This window comes from Typopeltis vanoorti, chromosome 9 (assembly GCF_054136105.1).
Source record: "Typopeltis vanoorti isolate ZY-2024b chromosome 9, IOZ_Tvanoo_1.0, whole genome shotgun sequence".
NCBI classification, from domain to species: domain Eukaryota; kingdom Metazoa; phylum Arthropoda; class Arachnida; order Uropygi; family Thelyphonidae; genus Typopeltis; species Typopeltis vanoorti.
The window spans coordinates 102,421,146-102,445,761 of NC_143557.1; the positions used below are offsets into that span (position 1 = coordinate 102,421,146).

Sequence of the window (24,616 nt, forward strand, 5' to 3'; positions counted from 1 at the left end):
TGTTAGATTCAGTAAATACAATTTGTTAATAATATTGCAGTCAAATAAAAGGCAACATAGAAATTAACAAAGTATACATAATACAGAACTAATATTCATTTGAAATAAATTCCAGTTCCATAGCTACACAAATGTGTAAACAAACAAACAAGCCATCTATTTGAAAACAATAATTTTATAAAATCCTTAATCAGGAATGAATAATTTTGGATATGTGTCATAAGAATTTTACACTAGAAAAACAGTTGTACTTCCCCAAACTGATAATACTGCGCAAAACATCAAAGGAAGAATATGAGTCATGAAAAAGGAGATGTTCGGATTGTCATGTGGAAAGTATTATCAAACCCTCAAGTAAGACCAGGAGAATTCCAATCCCTGAGGCAGAAAAGTTCACAACTAGACACAACAATTACTAATCGCTGGAGGATATATTAGTCAGCAAAAGACAGTTTGAGGTTACACTAACCACCTTGGGAGTAAAAACATAGTATGAGCCAATGCTAAGGAATTAACAGTGTACCAAACGGACAGAAAATCTAAGGAACAAAAGTCAAATAGCTTTTCAGGTTATTACAGAAATTTCGTTCTTTCAAGATTGTGTTTATGTGTGTTGTCATGTGAATAAAAATTAAACTATTTTGGAATATCTATTTGCATTAAGAAGAATCATTCTGGAAAGATTGAAAGTAAATTTAAATTTTCATTAGAATTTCTAGACTACATACAAAAAAGTTATTGTAAGCTTATTGTAAGTTTCCATTTATTTTTAATTTATTTTTTAAAATACCGTTTGGTTTTTCTCTTCATGTTAACTAAAAAAAACACAATTACCCAAACATTTGTGAAATCACTAAAAGAATACAAAAAAACTTTTTCTTATTCTTTTAGTGATGACACCTCCAACTGATAGTAATCACTTCGGAACAAAAAAAGTGTATGTTTGAGGGACACCAGCATATAATGAAATTATTCAGAAAAGCCTAAACACAGCCATCATCACGAATCTACTCTAAGAATTCTCACCCTTTAAGAGAAAAGAAATACCCCAGATGTATTGGAAAATTAGTACAGCCATCTATAGACAACTAAAGACAAAACATGATGACAATGATGGATGTGTGTCACCCTGCGAAAATTCCAAGATATCTTATCTCAATAACATCACCCATAATTCCATAGCCAAACCAAAACATCATGTGATATCACAGAGAGACTCATGTTCCCCAGAAATTTCCAAACACATAACGATACGATTGCTTATCTCAAAATATTACCTAGAATGCAATACGTGAACCCAACACACCACGTGATGTCTCTGACAGAAGGGTCCCAGAGTGAAATTCCAAACATTCCAAATTTATCTTATCACTATCCATCATGCATAATGCCATATGCAAACCGTTTACTTATCCATAACTCATAACAACACACTTCCAGGACAGTGACGTCGCTTCCTTTTCACCATTTGATTCATAGTGTCCTACCAATCACGACACGAATGATTGTTCACTAAAATATCGCCCTTTTGCATTCAAAACAACAATGTCACTTATTTACGCCTTACAAACTACGTCACTTATTGACAACAACCAATCATGTCACTTATTTACATCTGAAAACACCACACAACCACACACAATTCCTTATCTTATCTTCATCTTGATCGGGTCACTAGTGCCCCACCAATCACAACACGAATCCTTATCTCTACCATCACCCATAATTCCATACGCCAACCAAAACACAACAACTGATGTCACTGACACATATCGCCCAGGGAAATTCCAAAAACCTTCCAAACACATGACGACAAACACAATGAGGTCATCATCTCAACACTTTACGATTCCTTATCTTATCTTTATCTTGGTCTTGTCACTAGTGGCTCCCTTACTAATGTCATTTATACCATTCAACCAGAATCTGTTGTAGAAGTCAAGAAAAGTATAAACCGAAACAAATCTTAATGTTTGTGGATCAGAGATGCTAAGATATTTTAGTAGTTCGTGATCCCTCCAAGGAGTCCGAAGACTCATCGAGGGAGGCCACCCACTTTTCATCTTTCTGTCTTCACCAATAATATACTAGTTTGGAACCATTGTACTTTACTGGAAATTTCTTATGCTGGAGATCTGGGAGTGATGATGGTTATATATTTGGAATACCAAAGATGTATTGCAAGAGTTGGCAAAATAGCTCAGTGGATTACTTGGATGTTGAACAAACTGGCAAGTAAATTTAGGAAGGATATTTACCTTCTTTATAAGGCTAAGATTCGGCCATATGTTGACTACTAAGAAGCGCGATTTGGCTACCTGTCTCTCTTGAATATTGGAAGAGAGTTGAAAAGATTCAGAGACGAGTGACTAATCTGGTTACAGGTCTGCGGAATTTTCTCTATGAGGATAGATTGAGGGTATGTGGGTTGCTGAGTTTAGCTAACAGGTTGAGGAGAGGAGATATATGATAGAAACTTATAAGTTACTAATGGGATTCTATAAGACTGACACAAAAGAATTCCTTAAATATATTGGAAGTTAGGAAAAACAAGGAGACACACTTGGAAGTTGTATCAAGGTATGGTTATTAAGCATAGGGGAAGTTCGTTCCTTTCTTAGAGAGAGGTGAATGAATGGAATTGGTTGGCAAAAGTGATTGTAAACGTCCCAACAGTGAATAGGTTTGGGATGTATGATAGTGTGGGTCTCCCGTGATGAGGTTTTTTTTTGACTCCACAGCGTAAACATAGGAATAATAATAATAAGAAGAATAAGAATAAGAAAAATAAGAACAAGAAGAAGAATTCTAAAGGAGAAACATTGCCTTATCGTAAAACTGCGTATTGCAATTAGCCGTATCCATGAGGATACGTCTTGCATTACAATGCCATCTTCTCACAAGTTTAAAGTCGCTAAAATAAAAGGCACTGCTGAGTTCCTTTTAGACACATTTTCCTCCTATAGTTTAAAATATGACATAAACGAATTATCGATTAGTTTATGTTATGCTGATTCCATTCTTCAGAAAACCTACGTCATCAAGTAAAGGATCTCTGATTCTAAGAAGATTCATAATTTCAGAAATCATCGTATCACGATCTCTGTAAACTGTTACATCTTATTACATTCACGTTGTTTTTTTTAATAGTTTGCTATCAACATCATGCCTTGGTGAATATTCAAAGCTGAATAAAATGATGGATGTATTTATTATTCACGAGCTGTCTTGGTTTTGGTTTCCAAATATGTAGAGTGTATTTCCTGTTGATTCACATACTGTCGTGAAAAAGATGATTTTCCGTGAGATATATTTCCCCCCTCTTCCGCTATTGACGGAACAAGTTTCCTTTCTTAGAATTATATTAAGTAATGATACCTATCAAATGAACTTTATATGTTTTTGTTGTCAGAGCAGTGCGACAATTGGTTATTTAAAACCCATAGTTTCCTAAGAATGCCAAATTCGGAGTACGTAAATGTGTCAAAAAAAAAAATAATAAAACCATGCGGGTATAAAAGGGAGTGTACTCGGCACAAAAGTTAAGAAATTGTTAACCTTTCCATTAAGCTTAATAACGTATCTCAGACATAAAACTGATGCTGAAAGTGACTGCAGTAAACCAAGAAAAGGCTTATTTTACTTTAGTTCAAAGATAAAAGGAAAGTAATGTAAGTATTCCTTAATAACCCAATATTTATGATTATAAACAATAGTATGATGTGTCCATATTTCATTTTTGTTGCATTCAAATATAAAACTATTTTTTTTCTAAAAAACGAACAAAATATTTATTTTTCACACACCCGAGTACCCCTGTGTTTTTTCTCCTCCCAATAACCTTACCAGGAGAAAATTAATTCCTACATGTTTCATTGCATAACAATGCTTATATTACGTGTAGCTTACAAGTACTGATTAACATTTCTATTTATATTTTGGTATTAATTTTCATATTTACATTTATATTGTTATATATGCATATATTAACACTATACAGCATAATTCAGATATCCCTATTTATGTTAGATTACAAGGACTGGAAGTTGATTTTATTGGCAAATGTAATTAATTCTATGTAATACTTTTCGATAAGTCTCTGTTTTGACACTGGCCACTTGTCTCCCGAAGTGATATACGTGTTGTATTAGGGGCATCAGGATGGAGTCCAATAGCTGACAGTCGTAAAGTATGTGGTCAACAGTCTGTTGAAGGTGTGGGCTGCAAATGCGTGATAGTGATTCCAGGATATGGAATCTCTGCAAGTAGTGTCTTAGTTTTCCGTGTCCCGTCAGTAGTGTGGTTAAACCTGGAGAAATGGCGTGTTTTTTCAGCCAGAGCCAGAGTGTGAGTTAATAGAGACTGTTCACCAGGCTGGTTTGTCTGGTTTGAAGCGGAAAGATTTTACCAAGAAATCTCTGCCTCTCTATGCATAAAGCCAACTTATCACAACCTGAAAGAAAGTGAATAATTTATATGAAAGCAAGGAAAATTCTCACTGTGTAGTGAAAAGTACGGAAAGTGTTCTGACAAATAACTTCGCATGATATAGTTAACTTCACCATTTATTAAAGTGTATTTAATTTGCATTTGATTGAAGACATTTTACATTTCTGAATCTACAATTCGAATTCCTTCTTCCTGGTGACTGCTCTGTGTTATATTGTGTTTCACAAATTCAGATTATAAAATAATACGTGTATTGGATTCTTCACTGTTCATTACTGGGAACGCATACTGAAGTTTCATATGTATTAGCCACAGTCTAACTTATATTAGTCAGTAATGAGAAAACCGCTTGAGTAGAAAGACTTCAATTTGTAATATTGAGGATGCGGAAACGCCATTATTCAAGAATATCTGTAGAAATACTTCCATCGATTAACTGCCATTGCAAGGCAGAGCTGAATTAATTGGTGATTTATTCATTTCATTCCCCCGATTTTTACACCTATAAGGCCATCATGCGAAGATTTGTATTCAGTAAATAAGTAAAAAAATATCAAGTTCCTATGACAAAAACTGTGGCCTCATCACAATAAGGTGGTATTGCCAATCGGTCAAGTGACGCTGTATCTTGCGCTTCATGTTCCGGTTCACTAGCACATGCATGAACGTAGGCTATAGAGACTGTACGCTATAGATTCTGATGGCTTTATTAACATTAGTGTTAGAATTTTTTTTTTAATGGGAATGACTAAACGATACTTATTTAGTGATTACTCATTTAGAGAGATGGAGATGGTGTAAGAAAGTTATTAATTTGAATATTGCAAATGTTCTAAAAAAACACGAATGAAATATATACTGCAATCCAGTCAGTCCGTGATGTCTCATTCAACTGACGGAACAACTTGATCAAGATCTCAATTGGATATTAGCCAAGTGTCTTACAATACAAATATCAGTTTAGATGTAACATAATACATAGAGGAAACTGTAATTAAGGAGAACAAATCATTAGAGTTTCCTTAAATCTGTTATTTTATATGAATGAAAACAAAATATATTTAAATGGCTTTAGTATAAGAGATTTATATTCTTTCGAAAAAGCAGTTTTCCAAACTTCTTCATTGCATTTATCTGCAGATTATTATTATTATGATGAGTATTATTATTACATCTAAGGGAACTATTTGGGCATACTAATGAGCACAAGGTGATATCGCTGCTCCTGTTTTTATAGTTTTAGAGTGTTTCTAACTACTGTTTTTAATTTAAACTATTGCAAAGTAATTCTGCTTGTCATGCTGAAGACAGTGATATATATAATTCATCGAAATCGGCTAAGTAGAATCCAAATTTTTAGTGCTGAAAATCGAAAACAAGGTGGACAGTGGTCATCAACGAGCGAAAAACAAAGGTCGTCGCCACGATGCAGTTGCTCAAGGGAAGAAATGTGAGTCATGAAATGTAACAAATGCCTGAGGAATTTATCGTCCAACGTAAATCATATAACCGGTAGAATGGCCTTAGGATCTTCCCTTTACATGTGCGTCCTTGTCCGAAACACACTTGGCAAATGGAAATCCAATGGTGTAAAACGTAAGAATGCAAGGGACGTTGCTACCGACGGAAGAATATAAAGTAACAACGCAGCCTATTATAGTGGAAGCAGAATGCGAAAATGAACTGAAGAGACAAAAATATGTCCTATGATAGATCAGTTGAATCCTATTATTTCAGTTCTTTAAATATACTACTAGAAAACTGTTTAGAAACTATAAAAGCCAGTTTAGTACATCTTTTCCAAGAATGTGAGAATTTTTTTTCTCTCCGTAGCTTAGTCGGTATAGACAAAGCAAATCCATTTGATCGGAAATATCTGCTTTCGATTGCGTTTATGAAGTGAGGAACCTTCATCTGGTCTTTTTCGAAAAAAGGTGAAGTTAAACGGCCTCATACTGTGGTGGAGTTTTTTTTTTTTTCGTCCTGGAAACTTCGGCTTTTCATCCTTCAAAATGAGACAGACCGGTCTCGTTAATACACGGATACAGTCATAAATATACTACGAAAAGGAAGGCAATGGGAACCCACCTTGCTCATAAACATTTCCCTAGTATGGTAGCATATATTCCCCTACCAGTCATATGGCTGAGGGAACAGAATGGAATGAGGATTTTGTAAAATTAGCAATTTAGCAGTGGAAGAAGTCTCGCAAACGGTAAAAGCTATAAAAATTGATGTTAATATACTAAGTGACAGGCAACATAATCTGATGATAGTGACATCTGTACTCCGTCAAGAACTTAATTCCCTAAAACAACAATACGAACTTTTAAATCAAATTAAATCAAATACAAATTGGCAAGTAAATTTAGGGAGGATATTTTCCTTCTTTATAAGGCTATGATTCGGCCAAATGTTGATTACTGAGAAACGATTTGGCTACCTGTCTCTCTTGAGTATTGGGAGATACTGAATAGATTCAGAGACGAGTCACTGAACTGGTTACAGGTCTGCGGAATTTTCTCTATGAGGATAGCTTGACGGTGTGTGGGTTGCATTGGTTAACTAACAGGTGAAGGAGTGGAAATATTATAGAAAATTTTAAGTTACTAATGGGATTCTATAAGACAGACACAAAAGAATTCTTTAAATATATTGGAAGTTGGGAAAAGCAAGGAGCCACATATGGAAGTTTTCTCAAAGTATGGTTAGTAAGCAAAATAGGCGAAGTTCGTTTTTTTTTTCTTGGAAAGAGGTAAGTGAATGGAATTGGTTGCCAAAAGTGATTGTAAACGTCCCAACAGTGAACAGGTTTGAGATGTATGATAGGCGTATTGTGTTACTGGTTAGTGTGGGTCTCCCGCGATGAGTTTTATGACTCCACAGCGTAAACGTATAAATAATAATAATAATAAGAAGAATAATAATAAGAAGAAAAACAAAAAAGAATAATCCAAAGGAGAAACATTACCTTATCCTAAATTTTAACTGCGTATCACACTTAGCCGTATCCTTGACGATACGACTTGCATTACAATGCCGTCTTCTCACATGTTTAAAGTCGCTAAAATAAAAGGCACTGCTGAGTTCCTTTTTAGACACATTTTCCTCCTATATTTTAAAATATGTCATAAACGAATTGTCGATTACTTTTATGGCATGTCGATTCCATTCTTCAGAAAACCTACAGCATCAAGTCAAGGATCTCTGATGCTAAGGAGATTTATAATTTCAGAAATCATTGTATCACGATCTCTGTAGACTGTTACATCTTATTATATTCACGTTATTTTTTCTTAATAGTTTGTTATCAACATCATGCCTTGTTGAATATTTAAAGCTGGAAAAAATGATGGGTATATTTGTTATTCACGAACTTAGTCTTGTTTTTGGTTTCCAAATATGTAGAGTGCATTTCCTGTTGATTCACATACTGTCGTGAAAAAGATGATTGACCGTCAGATATATTTTCCCCTCTTCCGCTATTGATGGAACAAGTTTCCTTTCTTAGAATTATATTAAGTAAAGAGATAAGTCAAATAAACTTCATAGATATGATTTTGTTGTCAGGGCAGTGCTACGATTGGTTATTTAAAACGCATCGTTTCCTATAAATGCTAAATTTGGAGTATGTAAATGTGTCATAAATAAAAATATGTGGTATAAAAGGCAGTGTAGTCGGCACAAAAGTTATGAAATTGCTGACCTTTCGATTAAGCTTAATAACGTATCTCAGACATAAAACTGATGCTGAAAGTGACTGCAGTAAACCAAGGAAAGGCTTATTTTACTTCAGTTCAAAGATAAAAGAAAAGTATTGTAAGTATTCCTAAATAATCCAGTATTTATAATTATAAACAATAGTATGATGTGTCCATATTTCACCTTGTTTGCATTCAAACATCAATTTTGTTTTCTAAAAAACGAACAAAATATGTACTTCTCACATACACCCGAGCACCCGTGTTTGTGTTTGTGTGATAAATGTTTGTAATATTTTCATTGTGCATCACGGCTTTTAACTGGTCCCACAAATATAAAAAAATAAATATAAAAAATATGTAAAATATAGTATGAGTTTGTTTCCTATGGCGACTTTTGGGATACCCTGTAGTTAATTTCATTGTTGTTGAAAAATATGTAAATTTCTAAATTCTTTTATTGCTTTCTGCAGAAACAATGACTTTTGAGGAAAGACAATACAACTATTATTATATGAAAGTTCGCTTTTAGTTTCGTCTACTTCACAAACTTCATCGAGTGTATAACATGAAAAGAGAGGAAAAATACATTATAAGTGAACCAAAGGTATAAATTAAGTGACAATTGGATTGCTGACATTTGAAAACGATCTTAATGACGTCGCAGTTTTCGGCACGGTCACGCGGGCATTTTCTCAGCCATCCAAATTTGGGCATTATCGCCAAATTTGGATAGCTGAGCAGTAGCAATCAGGGAAGTTATAGTTTCGGATTGTATTAAGAAGGAACGGTTTAAGGAAATTTCTATTGTTTCAATAATTCTTCTTTCAAATTCATTATAGGATCTGAAATATGTTCATTTCTTGCAGATCACTGTGGGAGAGATAATTCTTTGTCGTGAGGATTAGTAGAATTAAGATCGTGACTATATAGATTAATGGCTATAGTTCTGCAATATAGACAAACTAATGTTTGGAAGTTTATTTTCCAATTGGTTAGACTATAATAAATTTAGTTTAATCCTTTATCCGAGTGTAAGCAAACAAAGTTTGCGCCTGAAGTATTTTCAGGACTGTGGCAACTCGTAGTAAAGGTGGTGGGCAGCTCTCATCACTCCTTGTCTCAGTATCTATTAAAGGATAAAGAATGTTAAAGGATAAAGGATTAAACTAAATTTATTATTGTCTAACCAAGTGGAAAATATACTTCCAACATCTTTCTCTAAATCTAGAGCAATTTAATAGTAAGGTGGTACATCCTTTGGCAACTCGTATAGGTAAATATGACCTATCCTATTGCTTCTGCGTTAGTATCACCACTTCTTGGTCTGGCTCCCACTGACGAAACCTCAATAAAGGTCGAAACTTGTCTGGGTAGCGGCCCTTCCTTTAATGAATAGCATTATACATGTCCGCAAGGAGATGTGCTTTGTATTATGGGAGATACTGAGACAAGGAATAATGAGAACTTGGTCCACCTTCACTACGCGTTGCATCAGTCCTGAAGGTGCTTTATGCGAAAACCTTTGTTTGTTTACACTTGGATAAAGAATTAAACTAAATTTATTAAAGTAATGTTTGTTGATGATTCAAAGTGTAAAAGAACATCGCGAAGTGTCATTTGTTTTAAAAGTCAATGCTGATTTCTCAATCGAGCCTTCTTGGCAATCCGTAATATAAAAGCGAAAGAGGTTGTATACAGAAGAGAATTTATGAATGAAAATAAATGTCACAAAAATGTAATCATATTTAAATTGGGGTGGGAACTAGAAATTCAGTACAATGAATTTTAATTAGAAAAAAAGACGGGGAATAATTCTAATAGTTACACAAAATTATAAATCTCGTGTAACTATGTGTGGTGAATGAAAAGATTATCTCATATACACCCTTGGAATAAATTAGAATGAGCTTTACAGAATATCAGTAGTTTGAAATTTAATCATCTGCAAATGGTTATAGTTTGTATAAAAAATTGTAAATCAAATTATTTTTCTCTTAAACTATTAATATACTCCCTGATTTGATATGTAAAGTTGTATTTAATGAATTAATGAATACATTTTACAGATGCTGAGGCAACTTGTTTTGTATCTTTTGTTCTTCTTTCTTGGGATTGCTAATGGATGTCCAATAGGAAACGTCTTTGCGATTGCTTCAGCGGATAAAATCCATGATCCGAGATTGAATATCATTTTATTTCATGGTAACAAAATAAATTTCTTCATTCAATTAATTTTACTTTGCTTTTCTATTTGTCATTTCAATATCAAATGTATGGTAAGCACTTAAAATGTTTTACACAAATCTGATCTTTTGGTTTAGAGGTATAGATTCAGGTATAGAGCAGACTCGCCAAATAAGACTACTGAAGATGATATCAGGATTATAGTCAGATTGATAATATGCGACTGTAGATGTTAATAACAGGAGAAATATGGAAGATGTCATAGTCAGAAACGGCCATATAATACAGTTGGGAGGATTTCTAAGCAGAGTGGGAAGAGTACATTCTTGAAACTCGAAAACGAATGCAGTCAAGAAAGGACCAAGAACTACATGTTTCTCTTATATAATAGTGCGTGACTGAAATGAATTCGCTTTGAAAGTCGTAAGTGCTGGTAGCGTGAAGTAATTCTCTAACAAGTTCGTCTATTATTAATTATATATGGCTTTTTTCGATAAAACCCTGGTTCTCTTGACGTCACTGGTAATATTTTTATCGAACACAGATTTACATGTGTACAATGAATCTTTTGAGGTGCTTTCTAGCATATCCGTTTACAAAATGTGCAAAGAAATCTGCAACTATATGTCGCATATTTCTCTTCCAAAATACAGATTCGTATTTTAAATATCTTATCGTTTATTTCCAATATTAATATATCGCCAGTATTCACTAACTCTTCATTATAATACTTCAAACTGATAAAACTAGTTGGATTTAAAATTTGTTTCATGTCTTATTAGAGTCTCATGCTGACATACTTACGAAATTTAAACCCAAACTATTACGAAATGCCCGATAATAAAGTGTATTGATCAAGACATTCTAATTTTGTAGGAAATTGGGATAACTGGCCATCAAAACCTTTGGACTGTGCAGATATATTGAATGCAGGACATACAAAGAGTGGAGTGTACAAGGTGTGGCCTCGAAGTCGTATGATTAGCGAAGGTATTGATGTCTATTGCGATATGAGTACTGATGGAGGCGGATGGACGGTTTGTATTTTCATCACTATTTTACAAAATGATCTGTGATTAAATATAAATTACTTTTAGCATGTAATTAGAAATTGAGAAAAAATTAAATATAATCTCAAAGAGCTAAAATGCTTTACACTACAATAAACTACCGTGTACCTTGTTCTACAATATACTGGTCTGAGAACAGCTGACAGTTAAATATCAAATCTTCGTCTGGATATGGCTTTCATTTGTGGCTCTCAATTTGGAGTGGCTAATATAAATATTTTTCAATGATGTTCAGGCTACTACTGGGATAAATGCCGAATTTCGCTGAAACTGTCTACCATAACCAATCCTCTACTTGTTTCTTTTATATTTCTGTAGTCCACAGTTAATGGATATTGAAATATAAGACATAAAAAAACTTTCTCTAAATCAGCCAAGGTAATCGCAAATAGAGGTCTGCATATGCTCTGAAGGCTGGTGTAGTGCTGTATTGTATTAACTATTACCACTAGATAATAGATGAATTCTGCGACTACTGGAGATTACCAGTTAGCAAAACTTTAATTTTTGTGACCGTCTAATACAAACTGTTTACATCTGTAATCGCAGACAATGTTAGCCGCACTCCTACTAATTCCTCACTAAAGTGAGAAGATGAGGTTATTTTCCATCTACACAGTGCTGGTGAACACTTAATATGAATTATCCTCCCCAAAACTTCCCATGAATAACCGCTTTCGATCTTTCGTCTGAACATCTGACCTATTAGAGATACTTTCCAGCCGAAATCTGCAATTATAAGATTAATTATCTACTTTTTCGTGTTACGCATGGGTCTCCAACATCATTACTTAATAATGGATGGGATTATTTATTACATAATGCTTCGGAACTATGAATGGTTGATGTTGATTGTACTGGGTACAACGGCTAAGAGACAAAACAAATTATATACTTTGAGTGATTAATGTATCTTTTCGATGCTCACAGGCGTCTTTCTCCATGGAAAATAGAGAAGAACCAAGTGTCCCACCAGGAGAAAGTGATAGAATCTTGCCAGGAATACTTTCAATGAACTGTAAATGCTACCACTCAAGGACCTTTGATTATTCATTATAATCAATTAATGACTGAAGTGGTTTTGGAAATATGGCCGAAGCAGCTAAGAGAGGGGTGCCGAATCTTTTACGTTTGCCCATTGTTTTTACGTAGGATTTCAGATACGTAATACGACTTTTGTACTTAAAATAATTCTTTAAAAATATGTTATTAAAGACATATATTAATATAGCCTTAATTTTCTCATTTAATATTACAACAGAATAAATATTGTTTACCTTAAATGAACTTTCGATTCTGTTTTGATTTCCTCAAGCTTTTAATGTTTACAGTTAAATAAGTTACTGAAAGCAAGAGTGAATTTTTCAGTGCAATTTTTTGATGTAGTCATTGTCTACTTCATTTTGTTTCTACTCAATTTACTGGCTGCAAATGTTTGTTTTCACATCTGTAAAATGTGAAAACAAACGTTTCCACATTTTACATACGTTGTTGTGAAACGACAGATATAACTTTGTTTAAATGTTCTTAATTCAGGAATGTTGCAGAGTAATGATCATCAGAAATTATCATTTCTGATGATAATTTCTGATGAAGATTAAATGTTTTTTCAATATATTCTGTAAAATATCCTTATCTTCAACACATTTCCTTTGCTCTTTTAAGTACGAAACTACTAGGCTAAAATCCTCATTTTATAACTGAGAAATAAACAGTGTTAACTTCATGTTGATCAGAGGAAACAACTTTTTCTTGTCCTGCTGTTCCGAATTTAGATCTGTGAGATGGCTGGGAAAATCAACTAAAAATGATAAATAAAATAACCAATATTTATCACGTTTAAGGACTCTGTCGTCAGGCAGCTCAGTTGTGTCTTCTAGAATAGTGTGAACGGCATTTTTCAGTTTACAAAATCTTCTCAGATCATGTCCTCAAGAAAGCCCACACACCTCAAAAAGAAGAACGATTTGGCCATATTCCAAATCTAACATTTCATACATTCTGTGTATTTTCTTCTGTTTAATCCTCTTTCTTGAATATTACTTATGCATTTCACAACGGGTAACATAACATGCTAAAACTTTAACGTTCTTCGCAAAGTGACTCTTGGTGGATAATGTAATTATATTTTAATAAAAAAACGATAGAAATTAATTTTAAGCAAAGATACAGTCCCAGACACGTTATCTATCACTGACGGCGCTCTGTCCTCACTAAGACTGATGACTTTACTAAAATATATTTGAAGATTTTCTAGGAATGATTTTCCTTTCTCATATATGTCTGAACCTCTTGTTTTCTCATAAATTAATTCAAGACTGATATGTTTTTCAGAAACGTTAATATTAAAATCAATTTCTCTTGTGGAATGCTTAAATGGGTTACAATATGTGTCAGAAGATTTGTCTGATTGATCTGAGTTACGGAGAAAATATGTGATTAAGAAAAAGGAGAAGATCAAAGAAGACCAAATATGTTTGCTAAAGGACGTTATGAATATCTGATGGTGATAGAAGCAATTTACAATATTCTTTAGCATTGGGCAAAATACGAAAGTCTTTCTCTGATGGAGAAGAAATTCTTATGCCTTTACTTTCGATATTTTTATCACCAAGACATGGTGCAAATATTTGGAGAAAGGCTTGACAATTCTTTCTCCATCAGAGAAAGTCTTTCGTATTTTGGCCAACGCGAAAGCAACATTGTAAATTGCTTCTCTCATCATAAAAAATTCATAACTTTCTTTAACAAACATATTTGATCTGCTTTTGATTTCTTCCTTTTTCTTAATCATATATTCTCACCATAACGCAGATCCACTTCACTTTTCTTTCTATTTTAGTCTAATGTTGTGTTTTATAGTATCTATTAAGATGATGCTTTTTTATCATGCAAAAATATGTTTTCAGAAACAATGCACAATGGTTTTCCTTCTCTATAAGTAAGAACTCATTTTCCCATTGTTCATTGAAATCACGCTTACGATCACCGTCTGGTTTTGAACTAAGGCTATGCGGCTAAGATATTATTTATAAATTCAATATATTCTTCAGGCCAGTTTGACTGTTCTGTGGGATGAAAAACTGACACCTACATATGAGATCAGCTAATTCACCTTCTTATGACTGGAGAAAAATAAAATTTTAAAAAAATATTAATATTTTGTGTGGTTCACGGAATTCGAATCCATGTCTTTCTAACTAAATGGTTTCGTCAACACCGACTGGGTTATTGAGCTACTTTCATAACCATCGTATTACGAATATTACTGAACGTATTGTATTAATTATATTCTCAACACTCGAATTGATGAAAAAATACATGTAGAAGTTACACTTACCATTTATCTCTTTTGTTCGTTATAATTTAGAAGCATTCAATATGATTTTATATTTTCAGGTTATTCAAAGAAGGGGAGACTATGGAAGATCTGAAGACAACTTTTACCGCGACTGGGAAGAATACAAAAATGGATTTGGAGACATTCGCCAAGACTTCTGGTTAGGTACGAAAGACAGATGTTCAGTTAATTATTCGAATTTTCCATACGGACTGATAAAACAAATGATTAAATCATTATATCATGTGAGTATTGCTTTTGAAGTATAAACATAGTCTGGAGAATATTATTTCACTATATTCTCAATATGCTATCATGCTTTTTCATATTCACATTTCTTAATTGATTCGTATCGTTCTATTCTAGAATATACGGGATGCTAAGTGTAAACGATTGTAAAGCAGAAAGATTACGAAGTAGTAAAAATTATCAAGAAATGGTGGACACATGAGAGGTGATCCTATTAATCATATTAGAATAGTACCGAATTCATCGGATTTCCTTCTAAACTAAACAATCTGGAATCTATTTCTGAAACTGCTAAAACGTACCTCATCAGTAAACAGAACTGCATTCAATTTCTCAGTACCCTCATTCGCATGTTCATGGGCCACGTTTCGACGATTTCTGTGATAGTTTGTTATTAATGGATACAAACTACTGACTCTGTTTCGTTGATGACAGTTCAAGATAAATCCAGATAAAATCTGCTGTGGAATCTCCTAGTTTACCAAGCCATTGACCAACCTTTGCCAGCTATTCTGATAACACTTTCCATCTCTTCAAATTGCATCAACAGTGCCGGATACTTCCTAGCACATTACGCCAACGTGCCACTTTTGTGTACGAGTGTCTATTTCTACTTGATCAACTGTTCAATATCTTAAAAAATCATTTAGTCGATTTCACGACACTCTCAAGTTATTTGAGACGACTAACCCACCAAAAAACCAAAACACTGGCTTGTTTGGTGGGTTAGTCACGTTAGTCAATAATGGACAAAATGAAAAGCAGCGAAATCAGAAAAAAACTTGGAATTACAAACTCCCTAAATGAATCATTATTTGCCAAAGAGAAAAATGGAAAGAACACACACTAAGCATGAATAGAAGCAGAATACCTAAACAAATTCTAAATTACCACCCAAAAGGTACTCGATCCAGAGGAAGACCCTTAAAAAGATGGAATTGAGTCCGGAACAGGCTACTTGGCCTATAAGCCTGGAAAGGAAGAAGAAGAAGAAGTGAAAGGATAGCTGTTCTGCTTGTAATTCATGAATGGATCGTAATCATTCTTATGAACAAAAATAATCCAAAATACAATAATGTCAATGAAACCAAATTGACCTAAACGCTTTAAATTTCATGGATTCTTTATCGAAATACAACAAGAATTTCAAAATAACAAAATAATGCTGAATAGGTCCATGCAAAATATAAAATAATATTTTATTGTCAACGCAAATAAAAAGTGTCTGATTCTGGCTAAACTATTTTTGTTGAATTTCAGGTAATGACAAAATAAATGCTCTTACAAATCAAAGAAAAAATTCCGTCAGATTCGACCTTACAGATTTTGAAAAGAATTCTAAATTCGCTTTGTACGATCACTTTTGGATTGGTGATGAAGCAACCGACTACATTCTGCACGTTCAAAACTACTCAGGAAATGCTGGTTAGTATGTCACTTATATCGCTTGTGAGTTGAGCAATAGGATACATGATACGTATTGTAGTTATTCGTAATAAATATTTATTATTTTATGATACGCTTTTGAACTGAGCAATAGGACATATGATATGTCTGGTAGTTATTCATTATAAATATTAAAAAAATTTCACAAACATTTCAGTGCTTGCTGTAATTTATATTGCCTTTCTTCTCTTCAAAGACACTTAATATAATTATGAGAAATCTGATAACATACTCCGTTAAAATGACATAAGTTCAAGCCATGCTGTTATCATGATTGTTGCTGTTTTAGATTTACTTCAGAAGCAATATATGCTATGGGGTCACCCTATTAAGACTGTTGATGACTGTGTCTGTTTATTTGGCAATAGATCATATTCATTGCTCGTGAAACACTGCAATCTTGCTAATTGCAGAATGAAGCGATTGACGCGAGCTTCGATTCCAACGGAAGAAATTACGGGTTCTATCCATTTACTGATTATAGCCTTGAAGGCAGCATACTGTAGAGATGTCGAGCCTTCTCTATTTGGGTTGTACAAATAACATATCTAAAAATAACATCAATATAAAATACACCGAATTCAGTTTCATGGTAATGCGTTAGGGATTTTCGCATTCAGTTGGCGTATAATAATGCTATCATCTGCACTCTGAAATCGTACCTGGATGTAATGTTTTGAAGGAAAGCCTGTCGTAGATTGGATGCACTCCTTATGGGTAGCATGTCTAACAGTCTATATCATCACATTTCATATAATTCTGCTGTTTATTTCAAGAAACAATATTACAAAAGTAAACTAAAATACATTGTCATGTGGATCAAATACGAAAACAGATCACATTCAATAATTCTAGAAAAATCGAAAAAAAAAATCAAAATGACATGAATCACTTTAGGCACATCAGACACTACCGACAGTCATCCAGACTTGCCTTTCTTTCTTTGTTCTTTGATTGAATCTAAAATTATATATTATGCTAACTAAAGTCAACCTCAACTGTCTTCATAGGTGGAACATGTACTTTCATGAGATCTGATATTCCTTATCTGGAGGATGACAAATCTTGAATTTCTGCGTTTTTTGCGCTCTGGTTTAAGGTTTCATTATTGGAGAAGAAAATCGTAATCAGTCTAATCTCTCTGACGTACTGTCGATAAAGCTTCATTTTCTGCAGTGTAAAAATACTGAATTCATATTCTTCGAAGTTTTTAACATTCACCATTCTAACTCACATTTTCCATTTCCACTAAACCCAAATTGGAAGTGAAGATGAAACATCAGTTGTGAATATACTTACCAAATTTTTATACCAACTAGACTATCCGACAAACCTCTCCACACATTCAACACTTTAGATCTTTTCTTAAACAAGTCATCTTAACTCATGTTTTCCTTGCAGGTAGATTGAAAGGCGGACCTGATTTTATTTTAGTAGGACATACCATAAACTTGAATATAGGTAAGAATTCCATCCTCAGACCCTTATACCGGTGTCCTTCAAGGAATATCTGAACCGCTCAAGTCCATCCTGCAATGTTGACTGTTTGCCTAGAAGGTGACGGTTGTATCACGGACAACAATGCTACTGTTTATCGCACAAGAATTGTTCAGCAGTAGTTCAGCGAGAAGGATAGATACTTGCATCATCTTCCCTGACCACCACAAATCCTTGATCTGAAGCCCATCGAGAATATATGAAAATGTTAATACTGTATATTAAAACATATGAATATTTTAATATATTAACATTAGAATATATGAAAATGTTAATATAATAATAGAGGACTCCTCCGGCAGGGGGAGGAGTCCTCTTCTTGCCAATCTGAGCTGGTTAAAGGATTGTCTGGTGATCGCCTAATATGTTGAAGACGTAGATGCAATCCAAGAACTCGTGGAAAATATGAAAAACCGGATATGTGCTATAATTCGGAATAAAGAAGGTCATCCACGGTATTAAATAAAAGTTTCTAATTCAGTGGCCGGTAAGTATTTATATACTGTATATATAAAACTTCGGCCTTGGTATGTCTATTGGGTGAGGCCTCTACTGATGGGACCTGAATAAAGGTTGAAACAGGTTTCGTTTCAACCTTCCCATAATGCATAGAATTATATACACCCGAAAGTATGTGTGCTTTGTATTATGGGATTCTATGGCAATTAATGTGAAGTCATTAGCCTTTCTATACAAGTAGCCTAGTGGTGAATATTCTTCGCTCATAAACTTTGTTTTCTTGCATGTTGATAAAGGATTAAAGAAGAATATAGTTTCTTAATATCTTTAGTTTAGATGTATGACCACCTGCTTATCTAGTGCGGTTCAACCTGCATGCACCAAGACTTGCTTGCGTTCGTCTTCGCATTCACTTCGGTAGACCACAAAAAATGTTCAGAGGGATTTTAGAAGAGCTAAATCGAATAACATCTCTTAGGTCAGCGACGGAGTGAGGCATTCGCATCGACCAGTAAACATTCTTCGGGTCATGTTTTCACCATGCGAGCTTTGTGACACTGGGCGTCCTGCTGGAAGGGTCGAATCCATCGAGCCACATTGTCAACGATTAAGGCATTAATCTGAAATAATCCTTAGATTAGAATCAACAGTCATGGTATGCTCCATGGAATAGGAGGATTCAAGTGTTGTCTATAAGAACAGTCTTCACAGTAGGATACCTGGATCATCAGTTTGCATGAAGGTAATGTTGTAGTCTGGTTGCGAAAACAGGCTGAGTGGTCATAATGTTTTAATTCAATTGTGTTCAGACAAGATTCATATCTGCTTTTGCATTACGTACTGCACTGAATAATTCTGGCACCTTTTCAGTTTTCAATTATCCTAGATGATATTTCACGTATATAATATATCTTAAAGTGCTATGATCCTAGCTGCATATGGATTTAGGTGTTAGGTGCAACAAATTTTCTGGAATTGACCTATAATGTTTTCTGGCAATTTACCTCTCTCTGCAAAGACAATCGAGGAAGAGCAGTTTCCGTTTAATAGTAGTAGGTACTATATAAACAATGTATGCCGAATCCAAATTTTTGTGTGATGTCTTAATCTACAACATTCTTAATGCTTAATAACATTATTAATTTTCTATCAATTTTTATTTCAAGCATCATGACTTTTAAGAATAATTTATGTGGTTTTCCTTAATATAGTTTAATATTAAATCCGATATTACTGCAATATATTTAAAATTTTCTGATGAGACAGTAATCGAAGTTGTACTGTGAGTCCATACCAAACTGATAACTGAAAATCACATCAGTGGTCTATTAAGCTAATATTTGAACTGGAGTATTGTTCAATTTGTTTTATGCTGTGTTTTATTCAATTTTGGTTTTCATAGGTGATTCTTTTGCCCTTCGACATAACGGAAATAAGTTTACTACCAAAGACAGAGATAACGACATAGATGCAGTAAACTGTGCCCAAGATCGCCGAGGTGCTTGGTGGTACACCAACTGTTTTGATTCGAATCTGAATGGACTTTATCTGAAAGGAAATTACACGGGGTCTGCTCGTGGAATGAACTGGAGTAAATGGAAAGGATCTCGCTATTCTCTTGCTACTACTGAGATGAAGATTCGTCCAGTGCATTTCAGACTATCTCGAGAGCAAGAACATGAAACTGCCCATTAATGAGCTCAGCTTTATATTTCCCACTCCCTCTTCTATGTTTCCTTTCATTAAAATGTCGAAATGAGAGTTCATTAGAGCAAAGTTTAGTTTGCTAAAGAAATGCAATGTAAAGTTTATTTTTTTTTTCATCCACAATAAAATTATACTTTAAACATGGCAGTTAAAACTAACACATGATACAAGTGGTGTATTTATTCTATTATCTCGAACGTAAATAGAATAAATTAAAGAACAAATCACGAGTTTTCTGCTCATGAATAACGTATTTTTCATATCTTCCGTATGTAATTTTTACCGCGCATTATTGGAGGTAGCTTATCAGTTATACAAAAACACGAGGTGAGATCGAATCAGATCAATTTCATGGAACTTTGCGAGTTCATTACTAATTCTGTGTGGAAATTGTAGCTGACTTTCTACCACTTTTTCGAACAGAGATTTCGTTCGCAAAAACTAATGCGGTGTGGAGGGGTGTTTGTACGATATTCAACAGGAGATGTCAAGTATGAATAATTAATATATTTAAAAGAGTTTTGTTTATTGGACGAGGAAAGCAGGTGTGTTGGTATGTTTTCATGACAATAGGATCTTGTGTTCACGTGACAAAGCGGTTAAAGTACGTGTTAGGATTAAAAGATTGTGTGTTCATAGCAAAGTGATAAAACTATTACTGTTACCTTCAAACATTTTGCATGCGAGTCATTTCTTTGTATACCAGAAAAGAATAACATAACTTACATCCCTAGGTCTGATAAATACCTAGAACAAAACTTAATTAATTTTGTGCATTCTACATACATACATACATAGCTCATGGCAAAAGCACGATGTTAAAAAATAGAATCATGATGTCATTATATATTAACAGAATTGAATAATTTAAAATATTTTAAATTAAAACTTTGAAGAAAAACACAGATCGATTCCAAGAAGTTGGAAAATTAAAATAAGAATTAAAAGTAAAAGTCCTAATATGTTATAATAAAAAAGAAACATATATATCATCATAAATTCAGATCTAAGTTCGTAATCTAAGTCACAGCTTGAGCCGCTTGCAAAAAGTCATTCCTGTCATTATGATAAGCACGAAGGTGCATTCTTTTACAATATGTTGCATAATCTGTCGTGGAGCACCACAGACACATTCTGGAGATGTTTGTCTGTTCAATTTATAGAGATTATTCCACATAGGTCATGATTTGTCCGAATTCTATCTAGTACCGTCCATGTTTTGCGAGGTAGATCTGATCCTGTGATGATTTGATCGCCTTTAAAGATGTTATGCAAATGTTCTTTCTTATTTTCCTTCCGTGTTTCTTCACACTTGGATAAAGGAATAAAATTATTTAGCACTAGTTCTTCTGCTTCTCGTAGTGATGGATGGCGAGATTTCAATCCATTGACGTTAAGAGTTGGGAGATCCTGATGAATAGGTAGGTTCGGATTCCAAGCAATTTTTTGGAATTCACGGACTAAAGAATTCAATCTACGTAGTTCTGTAGGAATAATGCCTGCTAAAAGAGGTAACCAATATGTTGGGGTCGATCTAATAGAGCCTGTAATTAATCTTAAGGTATTGTTCAATTGAGAATTGATAATCCTTGTGTGAGAGCTATTTAGCCACACAAGAGCACAATATTCAGCACTTGAGAATACCAAAGCAAGGGCTGTTGTCCGAAGAGTAGAGGCTCTTGAATCCCAGGTAGTGTCACAGAGTCTCTGTAGGATATTATTACGTGTCCTTAGTTTATTTGCCAAGTTTGAAAGATGTTGCCTGAAAGCGAGAGAACGGTCTAAGTACTCCCAAGTACTTAGGGAATTTATTATATGGAAGTATACTGTTGTTTAATTCAATTTTTAGTTTCACATTTTCCAAGTTATTATTTAGATTAAAAGAAGATATCACCGTTTTACTCCTATTTAAACAGAGTCTCAATCTTTTAAAATATTCATCCAGAATAGTTAAGTCAGTTTTTAGAATTTCTTCTGTACGACTTATGCATTTATGCTGTGTAGTTATTGCTATATCGTCGGCATAACAAAATTTCCTTGATGTAGTGACGGGAAGATCAGATATATACAGATTGAATAATAACGGAGATAAAACTGATCCCTGTGGCAGTCCATTATTTAACTTCCTTTCGCTGCTAGTTTTATTGCCTACAGTCACTATAAATCTTCTATCTCTTAGCATATTGTTAATAATATGGACTATTGTTTTACATGGGATAATTTTATATAATTTATATAGAAGGCCTTGTCTCCAAACGGCGCGAAGGTTGTTGACAAATCAATAAACGCTGCTGATGTTTTTAAACGTTTTTGAAAACCAGCTTCCTTCTTCTATGTGAGTTACCAAAGAGAGAATCTCGTCACGACGCCCCCGATTTGGTCTGAAGCCAGCTTGTTCTATTGGGACATTTTTAAAAATTGTGGAGCTTATTCTATTATAAATAAGTCTTTCAAAGAGTTTATAACAACAACTGAGAAGAGTAATAGGTCGGTAACTTTCCGGTTTATGATTAGGCTTACCAGGCTTTAAAACTAAAAGTACTTTTGCTTTTTTAAAAATAGTGGAAAGTTTACCAGTTGTAAGGATGTCAGTATAGAACTTTGTTAACCATAATCTTGCATTTCTTCCCAGATTAATCAAACATTCTGGATGAATTTTATCAAAACCAGGAGCCTTACCAGACTTTAATTCCTTTAAGGCTGCTTCAACTTCTTGCTGCGTAAAAGGATGTGCAAAATTTGAAGTTATAGGGAACGACTTGCTAAATTCTTTTAATTTTCTCTTTATATATCTTGTATGCTTTTTATTGATTGGGATACGTGATATATTAACAATATGTATAGCTAGTTGATCTGTGGTGATTCTTGGTTGTTCTTTAATCAAAGGAGCACTACCACCTAAGAAGGCTCCAAGCTTGGAATGAGTAAAGTCTATACCTTCAACTGTATTTACCCATTTTTTCCTTCGGGATTTATCCAAGTTTTCTAGGAGTTCGTCTGCTGTTTTTGGGTCATTGTTTATCTGATATTCATTATAAAGTAATTCACATTCTTCGCTACAACCATGCATATAGTTATGTCTAATACCTCTAGGAATACTTTTCTTGGCAGCAAGCAGGACTCCACCTATAAATCGATGAAAATTACTATTTATTGGAGATATCCAGAGAATACATTTTCCAAGTTAATTTGCGTATTTATTCCAGTCAGCCTTTTTAAAATTCCAGCGTGGGATAGGCTTTGATCTTACAAATGAAATGGAAATTCCAATGTCAATTAATACCGGTCTATGTTGACTATGAGGAAAGTCAGTTAAGACCCTTCTCAGATTTTGCATAGGGTGAGCTGAATTATTTTTGCTCACAAGACATAAATCAGGGTTATCTTTTCCAGGCCGCAGATCTAAAAGTGCCTTTGTCTTTGGCATCAAAGACTAAGCGAAGATTATTTAGTTCGATCCAATCAACAAGTCTTTCGCCACATTCGTGGTTTCGAGCATAATTCCACTGTTCATGGTGACTATTAAAGTCCCCAATATAAATTGCGGGATGTTCAGCAATACGAATATTTTTTCCAGCCAAGGTGATCCAGGTGGCTTATAAATATTTAATTGTAATATCATGAACTTTTATCACTACTGTATGTATGTTTTCAACAATATTTTGAGATAGAAGAAAAACTTCTTAAAGACGTTTTCACACCTACGTTGCTATTCCATATACTTCATGATAAATTCCACCAATAGCAGTGTAACCTGGAATGCGACCTCTTTTAAGGAGCTGTTCAGGATCAGAAGCACGTGTTTCCTGGACATAAATCACATAAACATTGTTGGTTAACAATAATTTCGATAAATAATCGCATTTCGCTTTGATAACAGATTCAATATTTAATTGACAAATACGTAGTGTAGAGCCAATGTTTCTAAATTCTGGTTTCTGCAAGTCACTATATTCAATAAATTCAGTAGACATCATGAAATTGGCCAGGAGATCCTTAGGATGGACTGGCTGCCTATATCTGTTGCTCATTTAGGGGACACTTATAGCTTTAGGCTCACTATGGACGCGAGCAACTTTGTACATTCTTATATACCCTAAAAGAAAGTATGCTTTCTTAAATAAACATATTGGCATGAAAAAAATTATGACAAATGTTTTAGGTGAAAAAATATTTTTGTTCTTGGTTTATAAGAACTTTTCAGACCCCACTCTTATTTCATCAAACTTCTTTAGTTAAATGAAGAATAAAAATTGTTCATTCTATAATTTTATCGTAAATGCTAATATAAACTACAAAACGAAATATATCCAGTGTCCTTTGTTTAGGTAGGTCATTCATCTCGTCTACTTTGATTTGGAAGCTTATATTATTCCTGAAAGGGAAGCTGTAGGTTCTTCAACTGTGTTTCGAAATAAAACTTATAAAAAGAGAAGAATTAAAATTAATAAAAAAATCTTTTAATATTTTATCATTCCTTGGCACCTGAAAAGCATTGTGATTTCGAACCT

General features: G+C 33.9%; 1 protein-coding gene across 3 annotated transcripts; it reads left to right on the forward strand.

Annotated features, from left to right (window-relative positions):
- The first annotated feature begins 3,585 nt into the window (after positions 1-3,585).
- Positions 3,586-20,252, forward strand: LOC150103338 (techylectin-5A-like). Of its 3 annotated transcripts, none has more exons than XM_090397803.1 (6): positions 3,586-3,671; positions 10,220-10,355; positions 11,214-11,374; positions 14,807-14,912; positions 16,257-16,421; positions 19,801-20,252. In XM_090397803.1, exons 2-6 carry the CDS (start codon positions 10,220-10,222, stop codon positions 20,091-20,093), a joined length of 861 nt encoding a protein of 286 aa, XP_090253929.1. In that variant the 5' UTR covers positions 3,586-3,671; the 3' UTR covers positions 20,094-20,252. The 3 variants fall into 3 exon arrangements, with proteins under 3 accessions (XP_090253929.1, XP_090253928.1, XP_090253930.1); XM_090397802.1 differs by lacking the exon at positions 3,586-3,671 and adding an exon at positions 8,127-8,268; XM_090397804.1 differs by lacking the exons at positions 3,586-3,671; positions 10,220-10,355 and adding an exon at positions 8,142-8,268.
- The last annotated feature ends 4,364 nt before the right edge of the window (positions 20,253-24,616 follow it).

Excerpts from the sequence above, each read along its gene's own strand:
- LOC150103338 (XM_090397803.1), top strand. The coding sequence starts at position 10,220 with ATGCTGAGGCAACTTGTTTTGTATCTTTTGTTCTTCTTTCTTGGGATT. Across the intron at positions 10,356-11,213 it reads GAATATCATTTTATTTCATG|GAAATTGGGATAACTGGCCA; the intron begins GTAACAAAATAA and ends CTAATTTTGTAG. Across the intron at positions 14,913-16,256 it reads TCGCCAAGACTTCTGGTTAG|GTAATGACAAAATAAATGCT; the intron begins GTACGAAAGACA and ends GTTGAATTTCAG.